Raw genomic sequence first — 27,159 nt, 5'->3', positions numbered from 1 at the left:
AATTCGCTTCAAATTATGGAGGATATAAAAAGTTCCACGTGGCCGAGCTTACTGCTTTTTTACTAGTTTTTAAAATAAACTTAGAAGTGCGAAAAATGGATGAAGTGCTGAGATGGTCAGAATTGTGTGTTTAAAATCGATCCATTGAAACAGCAATAAATTTTAAGCGGCAAAATTCACACAACTTGAGAAAAAAGACCTGCGGGTAGCTCTGGAACCCCTATATTGTACAATGACTATAACAAGGTTCATGGAGAAGTAAATGTTGAATGGCTTTGCATTGGTAAATGACACCTGCGATATATACAGTCGGGCGAGCAACCTCAATGTTAATGTTTAACAACCGAAATGGTAGAGGGAGAAGAAAATGTTGAATTGTTTGAAGAAATCCATTTTATTCGTTTAAAACTTACCTATATATTTTACCCCCGAAATGGTTTCGGTATTCGTCTTTCTGCGAACGTCACTGATCCCAAAAATGGGCGTTGGTCAGCCGATGTCCTTCGCCATGAAAACCACAAATTGCTCCTCTAGGAATACAAACAAATGAAACACAGACAATATAAGGTTTCTCTAATTCATGTTTATTTCAAGTTGGAAATTTTCTCAATTTGTATTCATTTTTGCTTAGATTATTTTTATTCAAAAAGTGTAGTACCTTTGTTTAAGATTGACAATATGTATGTGTTTTGTTTAATGTTTTAGTTCGCAAATTGTTTTTGTTTTCCAAAAAGTTATTGACTCATTTAAGAATTGTTTGCAACTTAATTTGTCCTTCACACTTCAGATGGGATAACTACGCGGCTAAAAATTCTGTAAATCTAGGAACAAGCTGTATTCCGTAATAGTTGTTTGATTCTGGAATAATGTTTTCACTCAAATGAGAACCAATTCGGTGAGATCTGAAGACTTACGGCCCGCTTTGTGAAAATCAATTAAAAATCTAAAAATGTCTAAAACCCTCAGTTAATTAAATTCATCTGTAAATTGGTTGCAGTTTACAATTCAGTATGTTGTCTAAAAAATGTCGCTTTAATTAATTAGTGCATAAATTTTTAGGTTCTCCTCTAAATTGTTGTGAACCTTTAGAAACTTGGTATGTTAGAGTAATTTCTGTTGGGTTAGCTCCTTTTCTTGTTTTATTTTGTTCTTTTTTTCTGTATTTTTAGTAAAAAGTGCATCGTAATTGATTTAGGCAATTTTGTGAGGAAATCATTACAAAAATTCTATAATGTTAAAGCAAAACAAAGTAAAATTCTCATATTTCTTTTCCCCTTTTTGGCATTTGTCTTCTATTAACGCTAAAATAACTTCCTTCATTTTAATATCGTATATATTTGTATGTTTTTATTTGTTTTGTTTTTCACTTCAATGAAAGCTCTTATAACTTTATTAATAAGAATTTAGTAAATTATTTATCATTTAATCTTCTTTAAAGCTGTTAACGTTAATCCTAATAAAGAGTGGGCTGAACTTACATAAGCCACAAAACAATTTGCAAAGTCAACAGATTTTCTACAGTAGAAAGAGTCGTAAAGAAACAAATAAATAAATAACTTGTTTTGCAATTATTTTCAGATTTTCTGATTGAAAAATGAATCTAAACTGATTATTCTAGTATTTGCATCTTAAATTAAAGTAGTTTAACCTTTTAAACCAGGTGCTACAAAAGTGTCCCTGTTCGTTATGATGTATGCTTTGTGAATTTTTGGGGAATATTCTTTCAATTTAGTGGTGAAATACTGTCATCAGTGTGTGATGTATTATCCAACGTGGCACTGAATTAAAGCTTTCATTCTGAATTCACATTTTCCAAACAGGGTTCGCAATATAATCAGTCACTTTCAATGTAGGTCTGGGTTGTGGCACCGAGTTAAATACATTTGAATATGCTATTGTTTGGGAAGAAAGTTGTTGGGACATCGTACTTTGTCATTCGGAAAAAAGACACAAGGCGCTAATAGATCAGGAAATAATGTCGGTCTGTTGCTTGCATTACCAATGAAAACAAAAAAGAAACCCAACAATGCGATCATTAAGTTTCTTCTTATTCAATGGGTTGGGTTTCCTTGCGGGTTTTATGGCCGCGGAATGAAGCTTGAATTTTAGTAGCCGCTTTATTCAACTCTGGATCACTCAGGTCAATGTCCAACTCTTCAGCAACCTTCTTGGTGATTTCTTGGATATCAACATCTTCGGGTGTATCCTTCGCAACCAGTTTGCGTGTCAAATGGCCGCGGAAAGTGGCCTGAATTTTCAAAGCAGCAGAGCAAAGTTCTACAAACAAAATAGAAGAATAAGAGGAGTGTTAGTTGAAACTTTTAATTTCATTTTGTCAATAGATTTGTTAAGATTGCAAAATTGTCAATGTGTTAAATAAATAAAATTTACAAAAATTACGCGAGGTTCTAAAATAGTTGAACAAATAATTCCTTTTTTGTAGTCATTTAGATTTCCCTTTCCATTGGAGCACAGATTTGCTCGTTTTCACTCGGGAGCGAAACTTGCTCGCGGCAGGATTGCTCGAAGAGTGAGAGTTTTTACGAAGTTGAGTTTAACCAATTTTTTGTTCTCTGATATGTGTGCGAGTAACGGGTTTTGACGTTGATGTTAGCAGAAGAGAAGGAAGAGTGGGTGAGTGGGGGAAATGGTAGGTAATTGTGTATAGAGAATACACATACACAGATTTACAACAACGGTATTACAAAAACAAAAAGTGTGCTAGGCAATTTTCCTGACACAACAACAATGTGTGGCGTGATTACCAGCTTCTAATTGATTGGTTTTTATCATGGTAGAAAAATTCAGGTAACAGCAAGTGTTGTACAACAATCGTAACAACAACCACATACAAATTTGTTTTTGTACGTAATACAAGTGTCGAAGTTATGTGTTCAAAAATGTAAACAATATAATTAATTTTCAATAAATTATTTTAATTTCAAAAATATACATTTTTGGAATTGGTATTATTAGATTGAAAATGCAAAAGAAAAGTTCTTAAAATATTTAATTTTAATACTTCCACATCATTCCCCCGAATGTATAGTTTTTAGCTGTTGGTCCCAATCTCTCAACACTTCAAGCAATCGCTAGAAAATCGTGGAAAAGGGAACATGCCTTTGAAGTTGAATCCAAACAGCGTACATACATAAAGTATTCTACATTTTGCAATTTTAGGAAACATGAAATATACGAATATATTATCCAACGTGTTTTTTGCGGTTAAGGAACAGCGACCTTAACCCATGGTAGAAGAATATAGGTAGACGCGTCGACACAGCTGCTGGGACAATGAACTGTCAAACCAATTTTGGAATTGAAAATGTTGAATGAAAAATTATCTAAATTTGTAAAAATGGTTGAAAAACGCGAATTATAATAGCCTCCGACTGACGTAGCATAAGAAAACATATAAAAATCTACCTCAATTTGAAAAAACATTTAAACCTTTTTGGCATATCAATGTTCCCAAGCGTTGATGCATCTACCTGTATTCTTCTGCCATGCCTTAACCGCAAAAAAGTTTTATATCAAAAATTTTATATAAAAAAGGGTATACTTATTGTATATCAAGAAATTGAATTAAATCACAAAACGTCATATCGAGTTTGACACTAGTATTACTATAGAGTCAAATCAGCTGGGACTTGCTGTTACTTGTAATAATTATACCATGGGTTTTTATGTAGCTTTTTAAGAATTGTCATCTAATTTTGACAGTTTTACTAATTTTCCATTCCTTACTTTGTGGGTTAAGTATCCTTTAAAAGCAAAACAATAGTTCTCAACTTTATATTTTTTATAAAACAATCCCTTCTCCTGCTTAACAGGTGTACACAAAATGTTTCGCCTCACAGAATATAAAATCTTATCTTTGTTGCATGGTCGGCCCCGACGGACTATAGAATTTTTTACTTGTGTTTCATTTAGAATTGGGCCAATCTAGTTCGATCGAATGAACAAGTTTCTTATCTAGTTCCGTGGACTCCTGACATTTGTATGACAACTCTACGTATGACTGATATGAAATATAAAAAACTTATGAAATAAGTCATACGTTAAGGAACTGGTGTACCGCACTATGAACTAGATTGGCACAACTCTACTTTCATTACATCGCTACTATCATGTTTTTACTGTTTTTTTCATTCCGATCAGACATTCTGTTTGACAAAATCTGGAATGAATAACACCATTTACTTTTAGAAGATAAGCTTTGGGATGGATTACAATTTCTTAGAGAATTTCGGGGTCAAAGAACGAATGACACTCACGTTCGTCGGAATGCAATCAAGAAACTCATTTTGTTTGTTTAGTTTCTAGGTCGGCCTTCATTTTTAAATCATTTTATCAATTGGTTTTCGTCCTTGCACAATTCTGGACTCGATTTGTATAGCTTTCTGCTTTGCCATTCAGTAGAGCCATGCGTGTGAGGCGTGCAAGTGGACACAACGTACGTCATACGCCTTCCAGCTATTTGCCAATCTCTTTCCTGACATGTTGGACACATATATACATTCAAGGGTATGGTTTTGCTTCCGGCATTTCCTGCCTTTCGCTTTTGTTTACAAAATATTTTTGACATATGTCAAAAATTTAAAAACAATGCATGATGTGTGTGCATCTTGTTTCGTTCATGAGAAGGACAAATTTGCTTTCAAACTGAGTTGAATATTGGATGTGGCAAGGTTCTACATGGATCGAATGTGTTGTCTCATATGTGTGACACTGTGCTAAAACAATATGTTCTGTGAGCGCAAAAATATTTTACATGACTTTTTTGTTAACTTTTTTATTTGGACATTTGTTTAACATATGTACACATGTATGTATGTGGGGTACATGCATGATTTTTTGCAACACACGCATGCGAATTTTCTGTAGGTACAAAGCGGTCCATGTATAGTACAAATATGTGCACACAAGTGTACATACACGTTACAAGTTCATATCAAACAGCATTACTATGTGCTTATGTGCAAGCCCGTTCTTGTCCAATCTCTAATATCTTGAATACACATTGCTTTCGTTCAACATTTGCTTTGTGCCATTCACTGGCTGTGTCATCGGCATCAATTAATTGCATTGAGTATGTTTTATAAAACCCACTGGCGTCGGCTAAAATCGATATTAAATGCCCAAATACTTTCGGTACGGGGAGAAGAGGAGACGCGACTGTGGAATGGAATAGAAATTTAGCTTCTCTCTCAGTAGGCGATGAAATTTAATCAGTCGTTAAGCCTTAGCGACAAAAACTTAAAGCAATGAAAAAAAAAAAATAAACAGAAACAAATTTTGTTAATTTTTATTTCTTTTTTTCACAATAAAATTTTGAAAGTTACCGCATTTTGTCGGTTGGACATTTCCACAAGTTGGAGAATTCCACCACCGAGGGAAGTCCCTTTGACAAAAAGAGAGAAAGTGAAAAAACACAGACAACTCAGTCGCTTTTTAAGCCAGCATTGGATTTCAATTTCCAAATTCATCATAAAAATGTGCCATGGTTTGAATTACATTTCTTTATGAAGTGAATCCATCATTTTGTCCTTGACAGTATTCACGCCGAGTGGCAGAACAAATTGCATATTCATGCACTAAGTGAAGCACCCTCAATACATGCTTGTACCACAAGGCTGAGCACGTTCAAAGAGATAGGAAAGGACATGCGGAAATTTGTTGTTGTTTGGTGTGATTGTGAAAATTGTCTTAAAACAAGCTGTACTTATCTCTTGTGGCGATATTCGAAAGAAAAAATGTCGTAGGTAATGATACACACACATAGAGACTGTAACTAGGTACCATCTCTCAGATGTTGTCAATATTTGTAATGCCAGAGAGTGTTCCATTTCCCATATCCTTTAGGATCTTGTTTGTGTCACCGTTCTGCCAGCAGTTGGAAATTAAGCGCAATTAAATGTTTTCCACTTTGCTCGCCTAAGCAAAACGAATTTTTCCAAGTGGAACATATCGGCAAAAGAGGAAACTCGTGCTGATTTTCACACATACACACACACACACACACTACTACATATGAAAGTGTGTATGTCTTCATATGCTGTAGTTGCAAGAAGTAAATGGTTTAAGAAAACGAGTTAGGAGAACCATTTCAGCAGAGTTTGCAAATTCTTAGTGGGGTGTTTGCTCTGTAAAATAAGTTTGATCAAATTTTTCAGAATATATTCATCAATAAATTTAATTCATCCATTTACAAATTTCATTAGAGAACAAAGAGTCCTATGCCCGATAGATGATTTGACAAACACAACGTCCACTCCCTTACCATCTGGGAAAAATGTTGTATAAAGACCAAGGATAACGATAGCCTGTTTGGCACTGTTCGTCCGTCGTCATTTTACTTTTCAGAACAACGTTCGAGTGACTCGAAGACCTGTTCATTTGAATATTTCCATGTTTTTGAAAGAGATAGGAAAGGACATGCGGAAATTTGTTGTTGTTTGGTGTGATTGTGAAAATTGTCTTAAAACAAGCTGTACTTATCTCTTGTGGCGATATTCGAAAGAAAAAATGTCGTAGGTAATGATACACACACATAGAGACTGTAACTAGGTACCATCTCTCAGATGTTGTCAATATTTGTAATGCCAGAGAGTGTTCCATTTCCCATATCCTTTAGGATCTTGTTTGTGTCACCGTTCCGCCAGCAGTTGGAAATTAAGCGCAATTAAATGTTTTCCACTTTGCTCGCCTAAGCAAAACGAATTTTTCCAAGTGGAACATATCGGCAAAAGAGGAAACTCGTGCTGATTTTCACACACACACACACACACTACTACATATGAAAGTGTGTATGTCTTCATATGCTGTAGTTGCAAGAAGTAAATGGTTTAGGAAAACGAGTTAGGAGAACCATTTCAGCAGAGTTTGCAATTTCTTAGTGGGGTATTTGCTCTGCAAAATAAGTTTGATCAAATTTTTCAGAATATATTCATCTATAAATTTAATTCATCCATTTACAAATTTCATTAGAGAACAAAGAGTCCTATGCCCGATAGATGATTTGACAAACACAACGTCCACTCCCTTACCATCTGGGAAAAATGTTGTATAAAGACCAAGGATAACGATAGCCTGTTTGGCACTGTTCGTCCGTCGTCATTTTACTTTTCAGAACAACGTTCGAGTGACTCGAAGACCTGTTCATTTGAATATTTCCATGTTTTTGAATATTGAATATTCCATGCTTACTATTTGTGGGCACCAGGTGTATTCACATAACAATTTCAACAAATTATAAAAGTTCCGACACTAATGGTTATCGCTTTTTATTTGGTCTGCACAAAATGTAATCACTTTTACTTTATTATCTCTTCAGCCTTTATTCGCTTTGATATTTTCGAAATTCCATAAACATTGGGATCAAGACAACGCATTCCGCAAAGTGCGCCAGGCTTTAGCTCAGATTTTGGCAAGTGGGGTTTTCGCATTTAATTTTGGAATTTAAATGGGATTTCGAAGCTGGAACGAACACACTTCACGCTTTACCTTGCAATGGCGTGTTTTGCCCAGAAATTCCAAATGACCACAATGAGCAAATTTGTGGGACGGAAATTTGTTTTTTTTTCTACGCCGCAGTTAGCTACAAATAATTTGTCACGGTTCCCATGTATATGTCGGCTATCTACAGATATATATGCATATGGGTGTATGTGTGTGCAAATGAAAAAGTTAGTTACAACGCTGCTTGAGGCCTAACTGCCAACTAGCAACGCTTTACGGGTGTACCAACCATAATCATAATAAACATTTTCAGCTTGTACCATGTTCTTGACCCGCAAGCCCACGCAGCTAAAAGAACGCCACTTCAAACAGTAACACAGGCTGCAACAGCAGAGAGATGGCAATTTAAATTAGACGTGTTTAGGTTAGAAGGCAAAACAACGGAAACGGCCAGGACAAAGAGGGCCATTGGAATTTATTTCGAGCAAACTTGGGCTTCTTTAGCGAGCACTTGGAAATGTTTTTTTTTTTTTAATCAGGCATAGTGAGCTGCTATGCCATACGATGAATGTATGCATGTGTGTGGTGTGGTGTTATTTTGTGTGAGGCGAAATGCCGCTTTCATTTTGAGTGCGATGTTATGAGAAAGCACACACGTTGACACTTACACATACCCAACCCAACGCAAACCATCACACGCATGCAAATAGAATTGTTCGGGGCAAATGATAAATGTTTTCCACTGATGTTGGAGAATTCGCCTGAATGTGTAACGCTAAAAATGCGGCATGTTGTGCCTTTGTCATGTCATTTGTTGTGTTGGATAAGTGTGTGTGTGTGTGTCTTTTATTTAATGTTTTACAAAACCATGACGATACAGCCTTGTACGTCTTATACACGATTATGAACACACACATACACACACATGTCTAACGCAAAACACAAAGAACAAAAAGATTCCTAAAAATAAACGGGGCGAAGGATGTACAATTATGGACCACTAACAACCGACTCGACCACAATAATCGATAATAGAGTAAATTAAATAGTGGTCTTCAACATCAACTTTAGCCAAAATAGATATGAGAATCGGAAAATATCCACACGCTAAGTGTCTTTTTAGTTCCCAAGGCATTGAATAAACTCTGAAGCGTACTTCTGCTCGGTTTGTCTGGCAGATCTGATTATTATTTGCAGATGCAGACACCGAGATCTAGAATCAATACAGTCCCCAGAATCGATTGCCTAGGCTATACAGGGTATTTTCGAACCGACTAGGATGATAGATGATATTTTTAATTATTCGGTTCAAGCAGCATCCTGGCCGTGTATACATACATGGCTCTTGAACCTATCGCATGCCACATGAGTTGTACAATGTTCAATCAATTTTGGCGTTTACCCTTTTTATTATCAGACGGCGAAGGGGACGAACATATGCATGATTGCCATAAACTGTCTCATGGCATTCAAAATAGTGGTAATGAAAACAGATTTTCCATAATCTCGCCTCCAGCCCACTTTACAACGTGACACAGTCCAGCTTTGGTTCTATTTGAACCATATTCGGTAAATACTCAATTACATAACCCTTTTGCTGACACTCCTGTTCTTTTTGTACACTGGACGTCCACTTTTGATTTGATAACCTGACATGAACTCATTCCACACATCATGCTGTTGTGACAATGTTATGTCGTTCGTCCGCACAGATGTACATATCTTTTACATATCCGAATTAAATATCCGAAAAGGCGAAGTATCTATTGGAGAATATACTTAAACGTTAAGCAAACTTTTTCGGCAATAATAAAGATAGAGTCTACTCTTTGCTCTGCACTCCCCCATCTTTTTTTTGTATTTTTTTTAATCCCGCTCTATAGGACACACATATGTTGTGACATAATAACATATCGTTTCCTCTTCTATGTGTTGGTTTGTTGTTGTTGTTCCTGTGCCCTGTTACCACAAACCACTTGTAATTTTGTACTTAGAAACGTTTAATATTCGTTTGTTGTAATTCCTTCAGTTGTTTTCTTTTTCTTTTTTGCAGTTTGAAACTGCTAAAACTTTTTGCGCCCTGGTTTTACTTTTTGTGGGAGTTTGATCACAAAACAAATGCCAACAAAAACAGACGTTATTGTTTAGAGCTTCTTCGACATACTTTTTATTGTAACATGTCGAAGCAAAACAACCGTAACTTCTACCAAAGTTGGATGTGCGAGTGTGTCGGTGCACTTCCTATGGCACATATAGCATTCTGTTTTTTTCTAACGAATCTCCCTTAACATATCCTTGCTTACATACCCGTAAATTAGTCGGTTGTGTTTGATTGTTTGTGAATTTCCTTTGACTCTTTACTCGGAGGAATGCAAATAAAAGCCTTGGAAAGATTTCACAATTGCATTTGTAAGAAATTATCAATCTGTGGTTTTTATTGAATGGTTGTGGTTTTACTTTTCAGCTTAAAATTCGGATCTTGTAAACGCACACATACATATACATATATATATATGTCATTAAATACTTTTCCACAATATCGTAAAAACCATGGAAGAGGAAGCAACTGCTGTTCTCACGATTAACCCTTCCACCCATTTGTGTTTCGAAAGATAATTGGCAATTGTGGAGACAATTCAGGCCATATCTGAGTTATTTAAATTATAATTATTGGCTAATGAACGTCGTGAGAGTCGTGTGAACTCAACACCTGGAAGCGTGAAATCGCCGTATTTGTGTTTGTGTCGGTCCGGTAAATTATTAGTTCGCCTTCCCCATCGATGCTCGACATTAACGGGGCTAATGGTTCAATTTGTGTGGATATATGTGGACATGGGTCAAGTTTAGCATTGACTCTACACGTCTATGGTGGTATGTAATAAAGCAGTGTATAATGTAAATTGTCTATTTGTTATGCTTTAACGCATGCGCATGGCTCTGTTTCCATATAGAAATGAGCTAGAAGACCAGCATTGGCTCAGATTTTATTTTTACTATTTTCTTATAAGCTTCGATCTTATACATATGGGATAATTTGTACGACACATAATATGCCGCATAGAAATGGCTTTCATTTAGGTATATGCTCTGTACGCAATACTTATGCGATACTGATCATATGTGGCCTGGGACATCAATTTTGTTACGAAATACACCTCTGTTAAATATGTGGAGACACTGCTCAGATGGAACATTTTACTGCACTTGTGGATTTGACGCCTCGTCCAAACTTAGCTTTAGTAGAAAGGTTTCTCGCAATAATTTCTTATTTTAGACCCCATTTGTGGTTACCGAAAACCCTAGTCGGAAATTGTTTTCAGGATTTATTTCCCTGCAATACATCAAAGTGTGTGTTATACAGAAATTGAAATTGAAAATTGAATTTTTCACTTCTTCAGTTCTGACACGCCAAGTGCCGTGAGATTACAGCAATTGTTCAACTTTGCTCTCCAGGCATTTGTATGCATTCGCGTCAGTCTGCTTGTTTAGAGATGCCATCGAGTTTCATGTTTGCAATTGTCAGTTCGACAGTCAGTCCGTCAGTCAGTCATTCAGCATACCAATTGCGCGAATACATAATGGAATGTGGCCACATTCATATTTACCAAAGACTTTATGCATCTCCCCTCCCTCTCTGTAGTTTAGTTGGTTTTTTCTGTTTGTTTGTTTTTTTGTTTTTGTGTAATTTAGCCTCATTTAAGTGAACAATTCATTCCCTGACAAAGCGATTCAAACTCAAGCTCAATTCGCACTGCCACATTGCGAACGTTTTGACAGCCTTCAAAATGAGACAACCGCAACACTAAACAGAACAGAACTACAGCAGCTATTCACTTATCATTTTGGCTATTGTATTCATGACGTTGGGTGGAAAAGAAATATTTAGCCTTAGCCTAACAGGGAATTGGAATATGTCGTCGCCAACTATTCCTTACAAACATGCAACAATAGACTAGCTGAGTTGTTCGGGACAGGGACTTACCTTTGTCGTTGGGATCGAACTCAGCCTCCAATTCCTCTTTAGTCGGCTCGTTCTCTGTAGCGGCAGCAGCACCCGAAGCTGGAGTGTTGTTTGAAGAGGTGGCTGCACTGGTGGTCTCCGACTTCTTCATGGTGGCTCGAACTTTGTGTCCCCTAAAAACGGCCTGGATTTTGGTTGCGGCCTTGGCTGTAGAATAAAATCAAAAACCAAATCAATACACAGTTAATTTGTAATGCGACGAAATTGCATAACAGTAAAAATAATACATCTGTATGTGCGTGTGTGACGAGAACTTCAAAACTATAGATTTTAGCGAATAGCGAAAATTCAAATGCATAGAGATGTAGAGAATAACATGTGATGACGAGTTCAGACCAACAACAACGTATTATCGACACATTCTCACAATTCGTTGCGATTCCCTTCGTTCCCCCACTCACACAGCTATCAGCTGATATGGTTTTTCAAAGGAACGACTTCGGAATTCTGGATCAATAATTAATTATTCTTCAATTAATAGTCTCCTAAATATGCACCATTCCACTATCACCGTTGCTAATTGGATTTCATTGGAAAATGTAATCCTTTGCTCGTTCGTTTCTAGCTTCCAAGACCTATGCCGACGAGTTATTTCCATCTATTTATTATTTAAATTGAGATTGCAATCAATCAAGGTTTCCAAAAAGCCAATCAATTTTCCCCAGCCAGAGCCATTGTTAAGAAAGTCAACAGCAATCTCTTGTCTATATTCAATATAATTTAGCAAGTAGCAAGCACTCACGCTCACACCCCACTCTACTCCATTCGATTTCCTCTAAGAGCCCTGCACGCAATAGTGTTTGTTATTCGAATCACAACAAGCCGTCGTTCGCATGTATTTTTGTTGTGGTTAATTATTTATAAGGATTTGCATACTTTGGCACCTGATAAAATATTTATTTGTTTATCTATTGTTGTTGCTGTTGTTGTGCGGCATAAACACGCTATGGCACGCACTCAGACCCTATGTCTCAGCCACCAAATAGTGTGCCATTATGCGAATGTCATCATTGAATCTCTTTGGACCGTTAAGGAATGTCCATAAATTATTGAATAGTAAATACGAGATAAATTGACCCGCCATGGGGCATGGAGTCCGAAATTTATGAGTATGCCGTCCACCCCTGACCACAGCTGCCGAACTAGGTATGAAAGCGTAACAACATTTATTTAGCAGCGGAAGTATATGGAAATTAGGATTTTGTGCACGCAAGTGGCTGGGAAGGAATTGCCAGCCGCCCCCCCCCCCCCCCCCCCCCATTAAAAGTTACATTTGTGGATTTAGCATTTTTATTCCTAGACTCCGGTCCTTTAACAGTAGACATGGCTTTATTTTTTTTATTTTACTCGTTTTAATGGAAACAATAAAAGCTATTTCCGAGCTTTTCACAGGGAGCAGCAAATGAAGCTAACTTTTTAACGGCAATTGCTCCACGATACAATACATAAATTGTTAGCATACGTACGCCGGTCGGTTCAATAGAAGAATGCCACAATTAGGAAAGGAAAGTTTGAAATTCTCGAGATCGCTTTCTTAAATAGCGCACCGGTGGCATACCCAAGAGCTGACTGATGGACTCAATATAGGGACGAATAATGTAACTCTTTAGCAGAAGTGTTCTAAGACATTCGAAGATTGGAAGACTATAATTATCAATACTTATAGGTATGTTGGGAGAGCGAGCTTCACAGTTTAAGTGAATGTGCAATTTCCACATTTATAGTTATGAGTTCAGTTGTTGCAAAATACTTAGGCTTAATTCCATTTTAGTTTAATTTAATTCTTTGGTTCCTCTTCTATTGAGCTCGTCACTTGGGTAAACCAAAGTTTTTTTTTTGTCATAGGAGTTATTTTCAAAGAACTTCTGGGGAGGCAAAGCAGACAAAATGCAAGGCAACTGATGTGGATTGGTGGATCCTAGGTATTCCCTGCCTGTAAATATTACCATCTTTCTCCACCAATGAATAAACATTGTTTTTATAAAAACAACAATGGTGGAATTAAGCTTAACTATTTTGTAAGAACAAATTACTAAACATGCCCACACTGTTATGAGTTCGGGGAACATTTTTTAATGAATATAAAATAAAACTCAAGTGCAATCAACATTGGCACCTGGCGAAACAAGAAATAAATACTTAATACAAAACATTTGTTTAAAAGGAAAAAAATTGGTGACTGTAATGAAGCTGAACGAACTTGCACATTTGTACGAAACGGTATCAGCTGGAATAAGTCTTTCGTTTGTGGATGGTTTACATCCAGTGTTCCTTTAATGTGGGCCACAGCGAAACTTTCGCTAGTCTACATTTATGTATTCTACTAAATTCTGTTGAAGCGTGTGGGTGAGCTAAGACGATAAACTGTTGGTTAGCTTTAAATCGCTTCTACTTGTCTGTCAGCCCGTTTGCATACCTGCAGAAGTCTTATGTAACTTTTAAAGTTGTCATAATTTGTATCCTTTTCCAGCGATTGTGTAGTTTCGTCCTTTGTCTACTTCAAAGCTATTATCACCACCACGTTCAGTCTCTTGTTCTTCTTCCCCACATGAATGCTTTGCACGAGTAGCAACCAATGACGTTTTCCAATAAGTTATCCTCTGCAGTCTAAAGCTCTTGGCGGATGACACCGAGACATATACGTTTGTACGATATGCATTCATACCCAGAATTCCACATAGCCATTAATCCACCTTTCACATCGTTGGTTCCTATTGGTTGGCTGGAGGAAATTTTTATATTGGAGGATTCAAGCATCATTACAAGCCCGTTCGCCTCTGACAGCCGCCTTTTGTATACTCCTTGAGCTATTTTAAACCACAGGATCGTAGTTGGTTTACACCTGAATGCATTCATTCGTATATCCTAAACGAGTAAGAAACGCACATTGTCGAACTGTGATCCCGTTTGATGGCAATAGATGTTTAACATATATGTTCAACAGATGTGTGGGAGAACCACACCTGAATCTAAATCTATGTGACAACAAATTGTCACTATCTTTGATCGGTTACGTATGCGGCCTCACTCCAGATATGACCGTTATCTCATGGCTCATGTGGCATACAATATCCAAATTTGTACCGATTCTTACTGGATAGGAGAAAACAACAGTGAACATTTTCATGCGGTGTGTATTTTTTTTCGCAAGGATACATGTACATGGGACGTTTCTGGACTCCAACAGAAGTTTCCGTATAATGATTTTCAAAATAAATATGTAAATATTTTGACTTGGTACACATATAGGCTGTGTATTCGCCCAAACTGTCTGACTTGTTATTCGGACTACTTTATGGAAATACCATTCGATGATGCTTGAACACTTGGTTGTTTCCATTGAAACTATTGCGAAGCCCATGCAAGAAACATTGTTTCGTTAGTTTTTTTGCTGGGAAGGTCATAAATTCTTAAGGCCTTTCTATTCTTGTCTTGCCTTTTGTACTTTCGCTAGTCTTTAACATTTCTGAAGGTGTCTGCCGAATAAGAAATGATATGTCCTTTGTTGCAACTATTATATATGTATGTACACATACATACAATACCAGCGTATGTATGTATGTACATACAAACTTATTTCTCTTTTCTCTTTCACCACACTCCAATCTCTTTGACTCCTACTCCACAACCAAACGCCTTTGCCAAAAAAAAGAACCAAGTCAATAAAATTCAAGCTGCACGTAATGTGAAGAGTTTATTAAAAGTTCATGAATGTTGCAATAGACGTATGAAAGCATGTTGCCGGATATGCAATCAACCCCTGTATTGATAGACTAACAGGCAGGTAGGCAGCTTTGAAACCTCATGGGTAACGAGGACGAAAATACAGTCGTCATTTTAAATTCCCACGAGAAGTTTTGTGACTATCGACTGGAAAGTCCATAGTAATCAACAAAGAAACAAAAAACTGTATAAATCCAAGAAACTTAATATATATCCCGTTTTCTCTATTCTCTCGCAGGTACCCACTTAATTCTCGGGACACGCAACACAGCACAGCAAACACATTACCGGTCAATTTTGCGCTCATGCATTCGATGCTATGGTCTCTATGAGGCATTCTCTTCACTTCACAGGCTCTTTTGTCTACAATTAAATCATGGACTTTTAATTCAATAAACTCTTTGTCAAACAGCTACGGTGCAAAAGTGACGGGCAACACCTTGGCGCAGTTGCTGCCACTTCTTTGTTGCATATCGCTTCTGTGGTCCAAACCGAACAGTTCATTTTGGTCATTTGCGACAAATACATTTTTGTCTTCCGTTACGACGGACCGTGGGAGTGGAGAGACAGATGTTGGTATAGGGGCAGTGTCATTGATCCGGCCATTGAAGTGTACAGCGATGGGCCACACAAAACAAAATAAATATAGTAGAGATAAACATAACTATTGCCTATAGAAGCCACAATTCAATCCATCCGGCCCGCTTCTGCAGAAATTGTGGCACCAACTAAATTTCCTTCGACTAAATGATCCTTAGATTAGAACATCATTTCCCATTCGCCCTCTTCTGCATATTTATTCAAGCGCACAATGAATAATATTTTCCTGTTTCTGCCTTTACAATTCCAAGAGATTTCCACTTTGATATGGAAAGGATGTCGAAAGCGCAGCGACAAGGACAAGAAATAAACACATTTTCAGGGATTTCCGTGGGTGAATTGATTTGTTATCACCAACATAGGTAGAACGGCGAAGCACGTCAGCACGTCTTAGCATCGCCCTCATTATATAAAAATAAAAGTTTGTAACAGATATAATTGAAAAATGGTTTTAGTTTGCAGATACGAAATGACGTATTCGGGTTGATCCAGAGCTACGAACTCAATATCGTTCAATAATAAGGCACGAGCTTCGAATATGTGAAGTATTTTTCTTTTCATTTTTATTTTTGAGTTTCTTTTTTCCTTTTCTTATTTTGGCCTACAACACATGTTAGGATTGAGGCATGCTCGGGATTGGGTAGGGACCCTATGTTTTTCGCTATTACTTACTGAGTGATGTTTACAAAACGCTTAACAGAAAAATATGTGGATCGCCTGCCACACAGACTTACATAACCGATGAGTCGGTTATCGGCTTAGGGCTTGATCAAGAGATCTCAAACATTGTCCATGTCAAATTTCGGAAAAATATCACACCCCATGCGATATTTAAGGCATCATTCCATAACAATCCAGAATCAATTCCCATAACAAACCAGAACGACCTGATTTCATGTTACTCGGATTGGCAATTTTTAGGTATTTGGACCATTTTTCATTGGATCTGATAAAAAAAGAATTCTTACTTTTGTCAACATCCTTTCATACTTTCTGACATTTCCCTTCACAACTCAGCAGTGAATTCGCCATTCTCCGTTGGGTTATATTTCTGAAACTTTAAAGTCATTTTCGGAGTTGTGTGTGTGTAAAAGTTCTACAGTTGTGTGTGTGTGTGTAAAAGTCCTACAGTAGAGTGGAGGTGGCGTGAGGGAACACATTTTTCTTTTGTCATTTTCTGAGTGTAGCTTTTATAGCGAATTGTATATGTATATATTAAATATGTATGTATGTTTGTACATATACAAATTTGTTAAGACTGAATTGCGGATTGCCCGAAAAGAGTCCTTGTTTATTGGTAATGACAGATATGCTTGTGGTATACGGACTGCTGGTGTGAGAACCTTATCATGAAGTTGACAGGGTATATAATGCCATAAAAACACACACACACACACAAATACCATACACGTATATATCTAAGAAATTATCATTGGAAAAAAAAACACAAGAAACGTCACCATAGACAGCAAGCGTAAACAGGGTCATGACTATAATAACAAATCAATGCGAGGCCCTTCATAAATGTGTATAAATACTTGGCGGGTGTCGCATTAAGCGGGGGTGGGGAAGGGAGGGGATAAAAGGCATGACAAATGCGAAATATCATCTAACAAACGCACACAACGAAAGAACAAATACAGCTATTTCTCACAAAATTAATTTTAGGCATTTAGGGAAGATGATAAGGCATTTTTAGAGCTGTGCCACTGCATGGAAAGACAATTCGAGTTCACGTACTAGAATTTTATATATTCTTCAATCGCAATGAATTTGAAATATTTACTTACGGTACGAGTTGCGGGGGAAGGTGTTTGGCATAAAATGAAGCTTTATTTCCAAATCTCTGGCCAATTCACCGAAAGAACGAGGTAACCAATTTGATAAAGAATTAAGTCTTTTCGTTTTTCAAGATTCATCAGACTTTATTTTTTGTAGATTTTAGTGAATAAAAAAAAAGGAATATTAACCGACCGATTACATTTGTGTAAAAGTGAAACAATTTCATCGTTCACAAATTGTTGTTGGTACATCCTTAAGTGATTTAATCGGGAAAGGTGGGAGTTGATTCCCTAAAATAATGGACATGTATGTATTTCTCAGACTAATGGTTGTCGTGACTTAAAGGGTTCAGTTCATAGGCTGCGTATTCGTCCTAACTGCTCAATTTATTAAAGCATTTGTATAAATTTAATCCTGCCAAAGAGGAGAAGGACGCAGGTAATTATGGGACTGAATTAATTATTAAAAGGAAATGTTTAAGGATTTGAAAGTGGGCTGAACATGAACAGTAGCGCAATTGTCAAACCATATGTAAATGTTCGAGCAATACTGTTATTGTTGCACGCCAGTGAAAACAAACATACCGACACACACACACACACTCGACCTCAGTGTGTTCCTGCCTCAAGCCATGGACATGGTCGACTGAAGAGGACATGCTCACTAACTACAGTAGGTGGTTTCTATACAACTGACCTGGTTTTTTCGACACGGTTACGACGTTGCAAACACATGTTGTTTGTATGTATGTGTGTATGTATATTTCTGGACATGGATTCGCCTTTAGCTGCTAAATATGAACGTGCGTTGTGATATGGATATAATCACATCCGTTTAAAATAACGGATCGATAAAAAAGTTGACGCCTAAATTGTTTTTCGTTCTGAATGTTAATTTACATTCAATGGTATTCTTCGATAGAGTCCTTCACATGTCCACCTGAAAATAGTACTTAGCAGACTGACTGCATTGTAGGCCATTGCATTAAGAACGTAGACACAGGCTTTACATAAAGACTGTGTTACTTTGCGTATTTCGATGTGGTCACATTCTTGGAAACCTAATTGAATTAATTGAATGTACGACCTCCTACGGTAATCCTCCTACTTAACAATGTCTATTGAATTTCAAATACAGCCCTACCCGCTTGCCAGCAAGCACTTAATTTGCGCTGAAAATGGAAAGGCAGAAAGAGTTGATTCATTTTGATGTCACTGAATGTAATCGCCAGCGGAACTAGACAAAGGCAAACCAATTCGCGAGGTTGTTTGTTTTGTGAAACAAACTGAAAACCCCGTAGTGGTACGATATATCATTCTTCACAAAATCCTTCATTATTTTTATTAACACCTTAGCGACTGCTTTATTCCATAGTTGCACTCGTTGTAAAGTAGGCCTCACAGCACACATGCCAACTATCTCTTCAAATCATAAAAAAATCGTATTCGAAATCACTTTGAGTGCTCCTCGTTTCGAGGACTACGATTAGTATCGGTACTCAACGACGAAATAACGAATGTGATAAAGCATGATTCAAACAGCGTGAAGAGCAATCCTTGTCGAGAACTTGGTTCAACCTCCTCCGCAAGCACCTAGCCACTGGCATCGAATAAGAAGCTTTCATAAAAGTAAAATGCAGGCCTCGTGGCATCAGTCATGAAGCAAAGCTACCTCCAAATGCCACTGGACGGTATATTAGTGCTTAGCGGGCATGAAAACTTTACTTCAGAATATAGATAATATTTATGGAAAATATTCTAATGGCATTACTACCTAATTACAAGCTGTCCTCCTAAAAGCTCACTAGTCTTTCTGGCCTAGGGTCTATCCATAATATTTACCGCTCGATGTTTACATTCACCTCAACTTTCCCTAGTAACAATTTTGGATGATTCTCATCCTGCTGTTTTAAGAGATATTGCCCTGGCGGATAAAAAGTTGACTTCAAAAATTGTTTTTAACTATGTGGCTCTGAAAATAATCCGACGTGACCTATTCCCCTGCGCACGTCTATGCGTAAATTGGGCTTGACACACTCAAAATAGGAGCTTTCTACAAAAACGGCCACATTATAGGTAATAGATAGGTCCCGTTTTAGTCCATTCGGGCCCTTTCATTCCCTGTCAACCCCTTCCAAGGAATGAAGAATTTGCATTCACTTTACAAGGCATACAATTATTGCTTTAGAGGTTCAGACGTAATTACAATAAAATATACACTTCGTTCAATGGTGGAGGCCATAAAGAAGTTTTCTGCCCAACATATCCCAGCTGGCCTTGGACCCCATCAAACTAACGTCGGCTGCAAAGTGATTTAGCTTACCCAGTGTTGAGGTATCTTTGATAAAGCGCTTGCAAGTGAGTTGCGATTTCGATAACATTCGGTGGATACCAAAAACAACAACACTTGTCCGTCCACAATACACATTTTGTGTCTTCAAATTTGCGTAATAGCCATTAGCTCAATTTTTTAAGGCGCTAAATGGGGATATGGTTTGAGGGAGGGATTGATTGGTGGCATCAAGAGAATGAGAAACAATCGAATCGTAAAATTCCAAAAAATCCAGGAATGTTACGACTTAAGTCTTACCCTGAATCAGGTCGCTTTTTAATTTAAACTTTAATGAGTATGTACATACCCCTCTTGGTGTAGCAAATCTGCTCTGGCGAAGCAGGAACTCAAGGAATGTATTTTCGTTGCCGGCTTCCAAGGAGTTTTTGTCGATTGAAGTTAAACTTTCACCAAACGTCCTTCGGGTGTGTTCGCGAACAAATTGGGTCTTGGAGCGCGTGTAGGCTTTCTTGTAACACCAGCTACCGCCAACGGTATTTCTAAGAATAAGCGGGCTTTTAGAACTTTTGTCTATCAGACGTTTTACTTTCGCACGGGTCCTATCTAGCTTTTGTTCAATAGCTCAAAAGAGAAAAGAACCTTACCCGTTCAACGTTTGGAATGGTTTTGTTTTTCACGTTGGCCTCGTAATAGCTCTGCACTGCCAGTGAGTTTTCGTGGACATACAGTGACGCGCTCAACTCTTGTCTTTTTGAGAGAGCGCCAGGCGCATCAGGCATACAGCCACAATAAGACTCAACAACAATGGAGGTGTTCGTGATTGGAAAATGGTTCCACAAACAATTTTTTTAAAGAATGCAAACAATAGCAATACATACAAGTTGTCTTCAGAACGCAAAGCACAGTTACATTTTCAGGCTAGAGATACATTAAAAGACGACATTACTTGCTATAGGTATTTTCGTTTCAAACACGTTTTGGAGTAGAGAACATTTTCGCTCCGTCGCACCGAATCAAACAAGAGAAAGAACATTGGTTGGTAGGTACCTAAATTTGCTTGTGCCAATCCTCTCAGTCCACAAAGAAGCTTAAAGCTTCACACAAGAAGGTGAACACAGGACACCCGGATTTTATTCGATTTCTTAATACGAAAAAGTCTAACCAAATGTTCAATTTTTTTATTATGTCTTCTTTACGCACACATGTATCTGCAAATGAAAAGCTTTTCCCCACAACACAATAGTGGTGAAAGCGGTTAATTTAGCTTTGTATAAACTGGGTTCTCTGTATGTCATGCTAAAGCTCAACGGAACTGTTAAGCCATAGAAGAGACAACAGATGTCGCCAAAAATGTTTTGGCTCTAGTCACTTGACCCAGAGACGGTTAAATCGCCCGGCTTCGTAGCAATTTCTTCATTTGTCAGGAATTTCGTGTGTTGGTATTATTAAAATGTCAATTATTGTTATAATTTCTAAAGTATTTATTGAATTTATATAGCGTAACGACTTATTTGAAGTCATGGAATACACACGAAACTGCGTATGAAGGAATAATTGTCCCCGATACTGTGACTACACCATTTCCAACTGTTATTTGAGAAAATATAAATGTATGCAAATCCACAATTAGTTAATTGATTGATGATTATTTTTTTATATAAAATAATAAAAATCGGGAAAATTAAGTATAATATCAAGCTTTTCTTTACTAAATCAATTTCAATAACGATTAAGTTATGAGCATATATTTTTAACAAAGTTTTAAATATTTTGTAAAGAATTTCCATATAAAAAATAACACACACAAACGCATAACAATTTGATAAATGTTTTGTTCCAATACCTGCAAAAATTTGCTTCGATATCCTAAAGGGAAAATCGGTTGTCGTAATAAAAACTTGTACATTATTGCATTCCTGGAACTGGCCAAAAATAAGCTATACAAATAAACAATTAAATTGGCTGTTAGCTTTTGCCTACCTTGCATTGTACTGAACTTATTCTAAATACTCAATTCTACACATTCAATAGCAAGGACAAGAAGACAACTCTGGACAAAAAATTGTCGAGTGGTTTTTACACTATTTTGGTTTGACTTTTTTTGGATTTCACTTCACAATTGTGTATTTTGACAACAAACTCTATAGTCAGATGGACTTATTGGCCGATCTTTACATTTCCATACGTTCAAGCCACAATTTCATGCATTTTGAAAATATGTATGTATGTATAGATGAGACAAATAAGTAGGGTAATAAACAAACGGGAAAAGTTGATGGAAAATATCGAGTTTTTAGGAGATGAAGGGAAATTAAGGAGATAAATTTAATACTTTATTTGGTCATCTCTTCCAAAACCTCATTTTTATTTCCGACAAACTTTACACGTGTGCATTGGTGCCATTAGTTGTCAAAAGAACAAATTTTGCCCGTAAGTCTGTCCCGTTACTCGCAAACTTTTACAACGTTTTTATCCTCTACACAAAATAGCAGCTCAATACAATGGCGAACCTTACACTTCTTTTGGAATTGTTGCCATTTTGAAAAGCAAACAAACAAAGCAGCAATTCTTGTTTTCTGTACAAAGAACATGCCATAACAAAGACAATCATGCGGTTTAGGAACGACAACGAATTTAAAAAAACAGAAACACCGAAATTACACGAAAGTATTTATCATAGAGCTTGTGTTTGGTATTTATAAGTGTGAGTGTGTGTGTGAGAGAGAGAGAGAGAGAGAGAGAGAGAGAGAAATTATACATGCAAAATCTACCGGAAAAGAAAAAACAACAAACATTTTAGAAGACAACAAAAGTCAAGTGTACGAATGTGGTCTATGCAAACGGGCAAAAAGTAAAAGATCGGAAACATCTATGAAGACTTGAAACAAGAACTGAAATCTCACTCACACACCAGTGGCATGGGCCGGCAATAACAGCTGTGTTGGTGGGGCTGCCCGACATGTCGGCTAAAACGAATTAACATCAAATTTGAAATCAAGATCCAGATTTTTTAACGGATTGCGTCGGATCTTGGTGCTGCCATGATGGTGATGGTGGTGCGGTATGTGAATTTCCACTTCCGTTTCTGGATCCAATTTGAGCATATCAACAACGTGGTCGTATTTGATTGTTTTAAGTGTTGCAAATAGTTTGGCGTGCATGTCGAAGCAAAGTGCAGCATGAGTTATAGTCCGTTTGTTTCGTTTCAATGTAGATTTTTTGTTGTTTTTATATGTAGCGGTAACCAATAAAAGAAACAAAAAATGGGAATAAGATTTGGCATAAATTATTTTCTTTGGTGTTATTAATGCATTGGGGACATCAGATAATCCTCTTTAAATTAATAATCAATTGTTTGTCTTTTAACATTTCCTGTTTCCAAGCGCCAAACGCTGGCTATGAAATCGGCAACGTCAGATTTGCTTCTGGCATTCACCAATGTCCTTACCAAACGACCGCCCTTCAGGGTTTCGAATTTAAGGATCTGTCATCCCTTAAGCTGAGTTGACGCGAGCCAATGAACTGTCAATATATTATTTAAGTGTAATTCTTTATGCATGTAAATGTAATAATTTCCCATAGACATTTAGGGTTTACGTTTACACCTGCATATGTATTTTTGATGAACACAGCTGCAAATAATATAATAAACCCCATTTATTCCATTTTATATCTGAAAATATTTAATTTGTCAAAAAATATTTAATAAAGTCATAAATTTGCAAAAATTAATTCCGGATGGGATGGTGTGCCACACCGTCGATGACTTGAGCAAAATGTGTACAACAAATAGGAATGCCAAATTCAGCAATGCATATGTATGTAATTCATGACTCATGTAAACACAGCTTATGTTTTATCTTGTCTGATTTCTGCGAACATTTCAAATATTTTTTAGTCCGTGAACAGGCGAAGAAGTTCTATAGAAAAGACAAGTTTTTTTTATGGGGAAAAGTTGAACGCCCCCGATATATTAGAACCTCGCTATTGTGCAAAAGCCTTGACAAACCATTAATTTTCTTCGGCTTTCGGCTATAGTTCGCGAGTCACTGGCACCGAATAACCCATTGAAAAATAAACTAACCAAACTGAATTTTGTATTGCCAGTGGGTTAAAAATAATGTTTTTTTTTTTTTTTAAATAAAGAAAATAAACATTTTCCCTCATTACTTAGAAATCAAATCAAATATATGATTCTAATATAATAATTCAATAATTTCTTATTTCAACATTCCGGGATTCAATGCGTAACCCTTTTTTATACTGCTGAACGAATTATAATTCTGCTAAATTCCAGTAGATTTTATTTATCGATTCCATTTCATTTAAATTAAAAAAAACATAAAACGAGACATACCGGTTAAAATGCTCTAACAATGAAAATAATCAGAAAGGTAATCTCATGCAATCATAGGATTACAGTTGTTTTTATTTGATGTTCCATCATTGTCGAAATTGCCGACAATTGTTCCAGAACCTGCAAGAATCTACTAGTTTTGCCATTTTTCCGATATCATAAGGGGAAAATCTGTTATTGAGTAAAGTATTTTACATTCTTGTAGTTCTGGAACAGACCACCTAAATACATTTTAATTTTCTAGCCTTTTATATACTTTATCAAGGAAGAATATATGTAGTTTCTTGTCCATAACAAATATGAGATTGAAAGATAGAAAGATTGATTTTACAGCTAGGAAAGGAATGATGGCTGACGAGTCCGATCCCGCTATTCAATCGATTTTGGCATTTTCCGCTGGTTATTCTGGGGGTTTGTGCATAAGACAAATTCAGAACTCAACACTGAAAACGCTTCCTTAAGTTGGAAGGTATGGAATGTACATTGGTAAATGTTTAAACTCTTGATAAGGTTAATAAAGTTTGTCTTCTTAAAATATGGAATAAACAGATGTTTTTACACTCCACAGAAGGCGGAAATTAGATTTTTTTGTAACAAATGCCATATGCGCCATACACAAAATTTTAATATATAGAATTCAGTTTTATTTGAAAATACAATGACAAGGTGGAGTACGATGGAAAAGGGCTGCATATACGATTTAGCAAATGAAACTGCCTCTATTGTTAGGCCATGTATGTCATATCGTAAATGCATGTCATTTTATTTTCTTTATTTTATTTCGTCTATTCGCTGCAAACTACAGTTTTTCATTTTATGTTAATTCAAAGGCACAAAATTACGTATTTTCTTATGACAAATTATAGAACATTTATCTGGATGAAAGAAATGGACACATGCATGCAAGGATATTTCACGGCCATCTTCCCTTTTACGGTCTTGTGAAGTGCTCTGTCAACGTAGATTCACGTAAAATTATTTTGCATTACTAAATTGCAAAAGTGTATTTGTTGTCTTTTGTCTTTGATTGTTGAATTAAGCAATAGCGAAGCGCCAACCGTGACAGCGGAAACGCTGACAACAACAGCACCCAGCAGCCGACAACAAAATATGTACATATATATATATATATGTATATAACACCAAAAAAGAGCACCGGCGCCACTATTATAGCCATTTTGTCTGATGTCTTCACACAAAATACAACCAACAAACACAATTGTACAGATACACAAACACACATAAAACATACATATACCTACGCAAGTTTATAAAAACAGTACGAAACCAACACTCATACACTCAGAGTTGTACATACGAAATGGAAAGACAACACATCATTGGTCGAATTGATGACAGGAGCTCTCCGATTTTGAGAAATTTGCAGTAATTTAGGTTATTAACAAACTCGCCAAGTCATACATACATTTTTTTTCATGTTAGTTCGAAGTAAAGTTAATTTTTGTTTTGTTTCGCACCGCCATGAATTTATCGAATTTATCACTTGATTTGTCTTCAATCAATTATGGGTACTAACGACCGCTTCTGGAGAGAAGAACACACATTCCGTATATACATTTTTATCTATGTTCATGTTGATTGTATTCACAAAGATATGCATATGAGTTTACTTAATATTCTGGTGTTTATATCGTACATCACTCATACGGCCTGATAGGCACAGTCATGTAGACATTTAAAGATCGAAAGCTAACCCACATTGGTAACGTGGTGGCTATCCTACACCTCAATCTCTAGATAAGATACAAGCCGAGCAAAACACTCTCAAAAATGTTAGGGTTGACTGTCCAAGTCCGAAACCTTTTATTCTATGTTAAGCCATTCTCAATTCATATCTATGCACAATTAGCTAAATGATTGTAGAGGTTCCGCATACAATTCTAATACCTGATTCTGTTGTTGGTTGGGAATGTTTCTAAATGCCAAGCTCATAATCATCAGGTGCTGACTAATAACTTAAAATATGCAAAGCAAATAAGGCATTTAACAAGAAAACAAGTGTCGATATATTTATATTTTTTGAAATAATCCAATACACAGGCACATATACTCATACATATGTACCCATACCGCACGCATTTTCAACCAGATACAATAATGTGTTGATGTGTGCTGCCAAAATCGAGAACATTTAATGCCCTAGGGCACGGCGAATGGCCGCCGACCGACACAGTTCATACAGGGACATTCCGCAGCAGTATAATTGAATTTAAAAACCGTTGAAACGAGCACTCCGAACGGAAGGGAGTGTTGTAGATATACGAAATAATTTTAAAAAGGAAACTCCCAAACACACCTTGTTCCAAGCACCAAGTGGAGGGTGGGGTTTACTAAAACCCCATTAAATTTGTATATAAAAATCGTACAAAAATGTTTGGGAAAAGCCAACAAAAAGGCGCAACGAGGAAAAGGGCATTTGGCGATTACGAAAACGTAATGGAGCCAAGGCAGTCAGGCGGGCAGACGGGACTAAAAAGTTGTATGCGAGATGACTCACTCACCTTCATCTTCACCCATGTCATTCATGTCATTGAAATCCAAAGTCTCGGCCTTGCTACAGGAGTTTTGTGGTATAGAACCGTTCTCTTTGACCGGCGACGACAGTGTTGTCTTCGAATTGCCAGGAGTATTGGCGAAATGTTTGGGATTCACAGCATCTCCGTTTGAATTTACGGAACTCATTATGGAGTGGTGAGATGTTGCAGACTTTTGTGATTCTGCCGTTGTTGGTTGTTTGGACATGTTGGGGCTAGTCGGTTCATCCTTTTGCTGTTTGTCATCTTGCATGTTGCTATTTGATTGCCCACTGATGGCATTTTCCTCACTCTGCTGCCCAACAGCTGCAGTGGTTCCATTAACGCCGGTTGACGAACCTTCTTTGTTCTTAAGCTCCTGGCTCGTA

The 27,159-nt window shown here is 36.9% G+C and overlaps 1 protein-coding gene across 3 annotated transcripts; it reads right to left on the bottom strand.

Annotated features, from left to right (window-relative positions):
- Positions 1–563: 563 nt before the first annotated feature.
- LOC101889304 (sperm surface protein Sp17) lies at positions 564–27,132 on the bottom strand. Of its 3 annotated transcripts, XM_059119304.1 has the most exons (4): positions 20,226–20,591; positions 17,596–17,728; positions 11,444–11,629; positions 564–2,277 (listed from the first exon to the last, which is right to left on the bottom strand). In XM_059119304.1, exons 2-4 carry the CDS (start codon positions 17,624–17,626, stop codon positions 2,048–2,050), a joined length of 447 nt encoding a protein of 148 aa, XP_058975287.1. In that variant the 5' UTR covers positions 17,627–17,728; positions 20,226–20,591; the 3' UTR covers positions 564–2,047. The 3 variants fall into 3 exon arrangements, with proteins under 3 accessions (XP_058975287.1, XP_005184118.2, XP_005184119.1); XM_005184061.4 differs by lacking the exons at positions 17,596–17,728; positions 20,226–20,591 and adding an exon at positions 26,759–27,132; XM_005184062.4 differs by lacking the exon at positions 17,596–17,728 and having other exon boundaries at positions 20,226–20,561.
- Positions 27,133–27,159: the final 27 nt, after the last annotated feature.

Source organism: Musca domestica, unplaced genomic scaffold (genome assembly GCF_030504385.1).
Source record: "Musca domestica strain aabys unplaced genomic scaffold, Musca_domestica.polishedcontigs.V.1.1 141, whole genome shotgun sequence".
Classification (NCBI taxonomy): domain Eukaryota; kingdom Metazoa; phylum Arthropoda; class Insecta; order Diptera; family Muscidae; genus Musca; species Musca domestica.
The sequence above is the reverse complement of the archived record's forward strand: the minus strand, read 5'-3'. Positions and strand labels throughout refer to the sequence as shown.